General features: G+C 31.0%; 1 protein-coding gene across 1 annotated transcript; it reads left to right on the top strand.

The window, feature by feature from the left end:
• Window positions 1-6894: 6894 nt before the first annotated feature.
• On the top strand, window positions 6895-8339 carry LOC115889171 (NEDD8-like). Its single transcript, XM_030909125.1, has 3 exons — window positions 6895-7136; window positions 7198-7331; window positions 7400-8339. The coding sequence occupies exons 1-3, from the start codon at window positions 7119-7121 to the stop codon at window positions 7605-7607; spliced, it is 360 nt and encodes a 119-aa protein (XP_030764985.1). The 5' UTR covers window positions 6895-7118; the 3' UTR covers window positions 7608-8339.
• Window positions 8340-9681: the final 1342 nt, after the last annotated feature.

Here is a 9681-nt window from a genome sequence, read left to right on the forward strand (position 1 = left end):
ACGACAATTTTTAGAAGAGCCAATTAGCTATCCTTTAGTAAAAAAAGCAACTTTCTAGAGCAAGTCGTTACTTCAGTAGAGACGACACAGATAAACATTAGCATTTTATATGTAGATTCAACTCACAGAAACTAGCATGGAATAGGCAATAACTAAAATTTGACGTCGAATAAATTATTCGATTGTTTTGATTGCCTATAGGCTTGGTGCATTCTGCGCCGGTGCTGCCACCATCGGAGAATATCGTAAACAACTAGTATATACAAATACACGGGTTTAAATAGCGATTATACGAAAAATTTGTTATTTAATTTTTCAAGTGTCAGGAAGTATAATTTGTAAAAATTCTAAAAATAAAAATAAAAAAATAAATATTTTGATATCTTCACAAAGTCTAACTTGTATTAAAATTTATTATTCCAGTTAAAAAAACTTTTTAGACGAGTTTAACTACGGTAGCGAGCATAGTTTTAATCACCGGTTTTACTAGTTGGGCATAAATGGGCTATTTCGGCTATAAAGCCCCATACTCACACTTCGCTACTTCACTTCCTTCCTTCGTCGCGTCCCTTCGTTCAAAAATCTTATATTTACTATGGGAAATGTCGATTTTATGCGACTGTGTGTTCCTTCATTCCTTCGTCAAAACGCTCCTTCGTCCGTTTACTTCCTCGAAACGCTCCTACCCGTATTGTCGGTTTTTCGTCGAAGTAGCAAAGGAATTATCACGAACACAAAAAAATATTAAAATACTATATAAAATATATAAATCGATTTTGGATTTCATTCGTAGTTGATTTCTTGATTTGGCAGTACGTCTGTACAGGGTGTCCCATTTTCGTGTTTTGTAGGGTTTCTCGTTTATGAGTCGAGATACAAAGATGGGGTTTTCACATTACACTGTTACTTTTTTATGAAACTAAAGATGCTACATACAGATATGTCCTAGCTCTCTTACTTCCTAAAATATAGGGCGAATCTGAAATTATTGCATTTTCGATCCCTTTGTATCATAACTTATCGAAAAGGTGAAAACGGTCTCCCGTACAGTTTTTCACGTAGAATGCAGTGACGTAACTATTTCTTCGTTGTTTTTTTAAATGCGATATTTTGTATATTATTTTATTTTCCTTGTCACGGGCTTTCTAAAATACTTATTTTCATAAACGGGGTAAACATGCATTTTTTAACTTTATTACATAGTCGGCCGGTTTAAATTAGGTAATCAAAACAATCAACTAATTTATTCGACGTAAAATGTTATTTATTGGCATGTTATTTAAAAGCAGCACAAGTTCAGTTTCCGTGTAGTTTATCAAAATATCACGATGCAAAGCAAAATTATCTGGTAAAATTAAGTTAAATAAAATAAGAGGCGTTTAGCAGTTTAGCAGTACCTAAATAAATAAATATTGGAAAATAAATTTCTTGCATTTTTTAGGTATATAATAGAATTATATAAGAGTTTCTTGCCTTGAACTGCTAATATAGAAATTAATTCCACGCTGTGTTCGACATAATGTGGATCAACCTGCTCTCACTACCGATTTGGTTTAGTTTGGGGCCCTACCCCATCATCAGGTGAGCTTGGGTATTTCCACAATATGTCGAGCACAGCGTAGAGTATATAAACACGACTTGTCGTACCTATAGTTGTGCCTCGGACAACTATCGTTAGTAAATAAAGAAATGTATTTTCCATTATATAATTTGGGCTAGCCGAAAAAAGCCTTTATTTACTATCGATAGTTGTGCCTCGGTGGTACGAAAGTACTACCATTGCACGCAGGCCGCTATCTCGCGATGCGGGACTTAATATCTTACCGCTACTTTACGACAAGTCGTATTTACTCTGCGCTGTGCCAGTTTCCTCGACATATTGTGTGGAAATACCCAAGCTCACCTGATGATGGGGTAGGGCCCCGAAACCGGTAGTGAGAGCAGGTTGATCCACATTATGTCGAACACAGCGTGGAATTAATTTCTATATTAGCAGTTCAAGGCAAGAAACTCTTATATAATAAATAAATATAGAGTATATCGTCCTATTGCTGCCAAAAGTCACTAACTAACATTTTTCCGAACAACCAAATTCAATCACTAACTATGTTTTGAAGCGGAGAATCGATTGCAAAAGTCATTAACTACGATTTCTGGCTATTTATGTTTTATTTTAATACCGAATAGTTACTAACTATAACATCTTTATGCAATGCAATCCATCTTTAGACGCATTTTCTCGGAAGTAATAAAAAGTAAGTTAGTGACTTTTGGCAGCAATGGGACGTATTATAATTTTAGAAAGCTCATAACAAGGCAAATAAAATAAAAAAATAATATATAGAGTATCCTGTTAAAAAAAACGAACATAAGTTTGAGTCATTTTTCGAAATAGACAGCTCCCAACGAAGAACTAGTTTCGTCACTGCATTCTACCTGAAAAATGAGACACGGGCGGTGGGTAAGTACTCAATGGGTAGAACAAAACAAAATCAGGGTATCCGGTATATACCTGTACATTTAGATGAACAGTCTAATTTTATAAAAGGTATTTTCAACGACCGCATAGTAAATACCCGGTATAATACCAGTAATATCAAGAATACGAGTATATCTACAATATTCCTTACATATATATATTGGTATATTTCTATTCCCGATATTATACCGGGTATTTATTATGCGGTCGTCGGAAACTCATTTTATTAAAATTAGGATGTTCATCTAAATCTACCGGTAGGTATATACATATATACCCAGATTTTATTTATCTACAAATTGGGTACTTACCCACCGCCCATCACTGATCCTTTTAACCTTTTCGATAAGTTATAAGATAATCGAGATACAAAGGTTATCGAAAAATGCAAACATTTCTACTCATTAAAAAATAAAAAGTAAAAGAAAGAAATAAGAAATAACTTTGAACTAAGAAGGCTAGGATAAATCTGTGTGGCATATTTAGTTTCATAATAAGTAGAACAATGATGTGAAAACGGCAACTTTATATCTCTACTCATAAACCAGAAACCCCATAAAACACACAAAAATGGGACATCCTGTACATCTAGCAATCGCCAGTCGATATAAAAATAATTCACACACAGTAGTCTAAAAAATGGAAGAAAAAGACAATAATGTCTTCATATTTGTGAAAAAATACATGTCCATATTTATGTAATCGTAGCGACAAAAATAAAAAAATAGAAATAGTGGGCATGATGCCTTTACAAAAATATCTGAAGATATGTTTTAAAAACATAGTTTCGATATAAATTACATAATAAACTTCAATCTATTATTGACTCGCCTTGTACATTCATACTGATATACCTAGGGTTCCCAACCGTCCCGGTTTAACCGGGATTAAGCAGGAGTCAGAAAGTTTGTCCAGGCGAAAATTTTGCCTTGGCCGGGACCAAAAAAATCACATTTACATATAATATATTTGAATTTCTAATATTTAATGTTTTTTTTTTCAATTATTTAAAAACTTAAAAATAATTGTCCTGGAATCGCCGATGCTCAAGTTGGTTGTGATATACCCTGTACATGATACTGAAATATTCGGATTTATTAAAAAATATAATATATTATTAAAATTTAATTTTTATTTTTGACGCGACAAAGAATTGCAGTTTTATAAAATAAAAATTATGGGCCTTTCGGATGTTTTAAAAAATTTAGAGGTTACTAGATATTTCGTAAACATGTAGCTGCTGTATTAAAAATATTTTGTGGTGTTTTGTTGCATAATCGACTAATTTCCAAGCATCGAATGGACGAAGGAAGGAAGCGAAGGGACGAAGTGAAGTGAGGAAGTAACGCGAGGAAGGGACGAAGGAGTGAAGTGTGAGTATGGGGCTTAACGAAATTTTTAAAGGTACATAAATATAATTTTAGAAGATATTCATAAAACATTTATTCACTAGTTGATTAAAAAAAGTATACCATGAATATTGAAAATTATATTTTATCTTTTCATATTCACCTATGTCTATTTAATTTTTTGATTATGTAACGAGGACTTATGTAACTGTTTATTACTAAATAATACATTTTATATCTTGTTTATGAAAATAAGTACAGAGTAATAAAAAAGGCAAATATAAAAATGTACTATACAGCTAAGGTATCACATTTAAAAAAAAAGATAAGTTTGGGTCATATTTCAAGAATGGAAGCTAACAGCAAAAATCTACCTAGTTACGCCAATGAATTCTACGTGAAAAGCATCTGTGTGTAGCATCTCTAAATTCATAAAAAAAGTGGTATGAAAACCGCATCTTTCTATCTCTACTCATAAACGAGAAACCCTGTAAAACACACGTAAATGGGACACCCTGTACACATCAATACACCTACCTGAAAAATTGTGAGAACATATTGCATCCTTTTTACAACTGAAGGGTCCTTTTTTCCACCAACTTTTAAGTGCCATTAAACCATGGCCTCTTACTGGCAACAATGGATCACAAATATCCTCAACTACAACATCTAAGGTGCTTTTTTTTTCTCCATTATCTATATTCCTGGATTTTGATTTATCGATCTTTAAATTATTTAGAATTTGCTCGATCAGAGTTCTTAATTCAGAATGCTTTGTTTCATTTGAAATTGTCTGAAGAGGTTCAATTAAATCGTCAAACATTTTGTTAATTTTGGAAGTATTTCCAATTAATGCATTCAACACCAAAATAACTGTAAAAGGGTTTGAAATTCGTCACACTCAAATTTAGAACTTTATGTACACCAGTTTCTTTGAGACTTTTCTAGAATTTGCCTAATAAACACAATAATTTCTTGAGGTGACTCCACTATAAGCTTTTGAATATCTTTGTCTTCTGCTAGTGTTGATAATAATTTATATACACTCAAGTATCGTTCAAATACTCATTCATTATTTCATTTTCCAAAGTTAATAGTCTGTCATCGCTTCTTTGAAAATATTTTTTGTTTATTATTAAGACAATTTAATAAATATATGAATAGTTTTTTTTAACAAATCTTTCCTACTTTCTAATAAATTTACAACTACCTCACAATTTTACATACTGAGTATACTACAGAGTGTTCTGCGTGTTTACAACAATTTCATTTGTTTCTATAAATAATTCTATATCATTTCTGAATGATAAAATTTGTTGAGGAGCATTAATACCATAAATTAAACTATCAAATACAACAATATCATTATTATTACTTTCAAGATATTTTGTATTAATAACCTAGTTTCTTTATGAGTTATCTTAAAATACTACTTACTGTTAAAGCAAATATCCTGAATATCACACTTAAAACTGGTTTTATTATTTCTATAGGAAGACAAGCATAATCGACAGTATTTTCCACAAAAAATTCCAAATAAAAGTCTAATAGTTTTCTTAAGTTTCTCCGTACAAGCTACATTTTCAAATTTGAATTTTTACATGTAAAAAATAACAACTCACTGATTACTTTTCTCAAAAAAACATCCTTCCCAATTTCGTGACATTCAAAAATAAAATCGTTTAGTACAAATTATAAACAATCTTTCAAGAATCAAACTGTCTTCGGTAGTTTTATCTAAAAGACCAAGAATCTGTTTGCATATGTTGTCTTTCTTTTAAAATTTGGTAATGATTTACAACTTGAAAGAAGCTTTCGATATAAAATATCTAATGCTTTCCATGATTTAGTTTGATCATTACCAAAATTTAACAGCATTGCAACTGCAACAGATTCAACTCCATTCGGTGAAAATAGGATATTTGTTAGTGTTTGAGAAACAGCTTTTTTAAACCATGGTGGTGACTTTTTTTTGAAAAATTATCATAGTTTCTTTAACATAAATATTCGGATGAATATGTTCCTTTAATTGCTGTAGTATTTTCAGTGTCATTTGTTTTTCATTTATAAGTCTATTATAAATATCTTGGGTACTTAGTTCTTTCTTTATAGGACAAAAAGCAATTTGATAAAGACCAGATAATAAAACCCCTAAACAATTGGTAAGTATAATAACTCAAGACTTTCACTTTTTAAAAAGTTTGTCAGAGCTAAAATAGTACATTTTAAAATGTTATACTGATAAAATATATCGTCAGTTACTGTATAAGTTTCATTAACAGCAAAAAGGCAAATTCGGTAACAATTTTGTAGATATGCCAATTTTAACTAAAGACACTACGCATTTCTTTATTTTAGCAATTTCTTTTACACTAAGTAATTCGGTATGCTTTTGAATCTTGTAAGGTAATTGTAATTTGTCTTAAAACATAAAAATTTCCTAACAAGTATGTCCATTCTGTAATTGCAGAATTCGAGAAATAATGTTTTGTAATATTTTCTAAACTTGATGAAATTTGGTCATAATCGCAATCTAACTCTGTACACATATTTGTGTATTTTTTTTCTCCAAATATTACTGAGGAATTTTCAAAAGTTCTCCTCTAGAAACACAAAATATAAAATTGTTTGATTAGAATTAAATTTTTTAAATCAACTACTATCCTACCTGGTAATGTTGATACTTCTAAATTGGATAGTAATGTTATTAGTTCAGTTTTATTCATTTTTCCTTAGTTCTTTGTTCATAAAATTAAACAGAAATAAAGTTAAATAATCTCAGGTTTCTTAGTTAATCTCATGTCAAACTTTTATCCATTTTTCTAGGTTAAAATAAATAAAAAATTTTTGGTTGCCAAAACCACAGACCAAAAAGTTCAAACGGAATTATATATGATCTCAATTTAGAATTTTAGATCTTTTCAATTTTTTATATAACATATTTCTGCGATAATTCAAATAAAATAGCAAATTTTCTGGTGTACCAATTTTCTATAAATAGTTTAAACTATGGGCTTAAACTACAAAGCCATTAAAGCTTTTAACGTTTTATTCTTCTCTATGACCCTATGACCACAGGCATAGACCACAGATACCAAACAGGTTATGACATATGACACCACAAGAAAGAATAGAAATTCTAAAATTCTAGCAATATAATTTTCAGTATATATATTCTGTGATATATTCTTTATCTATTAATCTAATCATGATCTGATCAATCCAATCAATCTAATTTACACCGTGTACACTCCATAATCTAATTTAATAACACCTATTCTCTGAATAACATGTTGATCAAAATAACGGTAACACCTTCAATAAGTGTCTAAAGTAGCCCTATTTTTAAGTGTGTTTTTGGTATTTTAGTGCTTTTTTGAACCACAAGAAGTTGAAATTGATATAGAGCCAACTGATAAAGTTGAACGAATGAAAGAACTAGCTGCAGAAAAAGTAGACTTTCCTGTAGAAGATATATTGCTAATTTGGTCACATAAGTATATGTATGCAATGAAGATTACTATTATTTTTGACAGTACACTTTGTTGGTCTCTGATATGCTTATTTTTAGGGAGGATGGGAAAACTGCTAAATATTACAAACTCCAAGAAGGATCGAAAGTTCACCTCGTCCTCAGGCAATTTGAGAACAGTTTCATATATAAAGAAGCTCCAACAAAGGCTCCAACCAAAAAATATACCAAGGGCAGGGCCAAAGGCCCGAGGTCCGAATATAATCTAAGGTCGAAAGCTTCAAAAAGAGTAACATCTCAAAAATGAACTGTGTTACATAGGTGCGTTGATGAGGACCAAAAGCAGTGGCATGCTTTTAATGAAATTGCATACAAGCAAATTGAAAAACATACAGCAATTTGAAATTGCTGTATCATCTCATACACATTACACTTACCTATATGATAAATAGATTTATTTTCATTTTCAGTATTTAAAAAAGCTCCGAATAAGATTTTCTGTTGGTTTTTTCTTTCATGTTAAATGACAAAAATTATGCTTGTTAGGGATATAAATTTAAGAATACTATAAATATCATTTTGTCATATTATCACATCATCTACTCTCATTTTCTTATTTAAAATTATATTGAGAAACATTATCGATCGTCGTGCCAATGCCAACTTGACGCCGTTTTTTTCGATCATGTGGTACATGGTATTCCATTTGGTATATGGTATTCCATTTAGTATAATCGAAAATATACATCTACTTTTCACTGCCACAATATGTATTATAGTTATATATGTGGAATAATATACAGGGTCTGCCAATAGTGCGTCGGGCATCTGCAAAACTGTTCTTGGGGCATCTGTAGCTCCTAACATAAAAAACTTATGAATTTTGTTTAACCCGCAACTGGCGTAGTGGATCTTTGTACCGACGGACCCCATTTATTTTTCAGATAAAAATACATGATGAAAAGATTTTATAAAACGCTTGTTATTTTAACACTGTTTACAATATATTCAAACTTGTCAACAAACAATTTCATTAATTTTCAACAAATTAATAAGAACGAACACAAAAATAAAGTAAAACGCATTTTTTAGTAATTTTTGACAACAAAAATATAACTTGGCTAAGAAACTAAAAATATAGAAATTAAAAACATATATTTTATGATTTTACTGTATTATTAAAAGTACAAACTACTGAAATGTGAAGCTAAAGTAATAAACATACATTTTTTTCAACAAAACTGCAAACCTTGAATGTACATAACTTTTTCTAATACAGTTCATGCTAATATAGGATCTGCATTTGCCGCACATGGATCGTGCACATTTGATTCATGAGATTTTTGTTTTTTGTCATTTCTTCGATGACATATACCACATCTTTCTTTTCTGGAATTGATTATTCAATTTTCTCTCTTCTATAAGTAAGAGATATTCAGAATCGGAGTTATGGTTACTCTTCGGAGAAAGATCTATGTCTCGATGTGATCTTCATCTCACTTAAGCCTCTTAAGTTCATCAAACCACTCAATTAATGCTTCCTCAAAATTAGTGTCCCAGTGAAGCACACTTTTTAGCTACCTACCATCCTAATAATGAAACATTCTTGGCGTGGTGGTGCCACACAGACCCCAATGAAACTTTAGCCCCCGCTGGTCCCCCCAATCTCAGTTGGAACAGTACACTTAGAAACAGTGGAAGATAATAAAAAATGGCAATTTTTTTCATTTAGGGGTTTATCTAATAGTGGAGTGCTTTAAGCCCTTATGAGATACAAACCTCGGAATTCATTTACTGTAAACGAATTTTTATAAAACTTTTTTCATTGTATTGTTAATAAGATATATTGCAAAGTTTACCTATTTAAATTCGTTGCTTTCACTTTAGTACCTATTTAAATAAACATACACAAATACAAATGCATACATACAAGATGGCTCCGTTTTCCGGAAAAGCTCTGTATCAGGATTCCTATTTGAGATGTTCACCCCAAACCTTTTACAAAATATATGTTTAATAGTAGTTCACCTTTCAAAAATATTTTTATAGATATACAGGGTGAGTCAAATATATATCATTTATTTATTCGAGTTTAGTGAATTTGCTATAAAATTCTGGTTCCAAAAATACCTTAATACCATATAGTATATTAAATGGTCTTTGAATTATGATCACGTCCATGAGGACGTCAATATAGACGTCCAGGAACCTTCGTATGAGAACTTCTAATCGAGACGATCGACTTATTGTAAGTTTATCGCTAAGAAACCGCCGTTTGTCAGCTTTTCAAATTGATCATGAATTGCACTTAAGAACCGTACATATTAACTAACAGACTACAAGAAGAAGATTAAATGAAGCAAATCTTATGTCAAGAAGGC

The sequence above is a fragment of the Sitophilus oryzae genome, unplaced genomic scaffold, assembly GCF_002938485.1.
Source record: "Sitophilus oryzae breed Bouriz unplaced genomic scaffold, Soryzae_2.0 scaffold_811_pilon_pilon, whole genome shotgun sequence".
NCBI classification, from domain to species: domain Eukaryota; kingdom Metazoa; phylum Arthropoda; class Insecta; order Coleoptera; family Curculionidae; genus Sitophilus; species Sitophilus oryzae.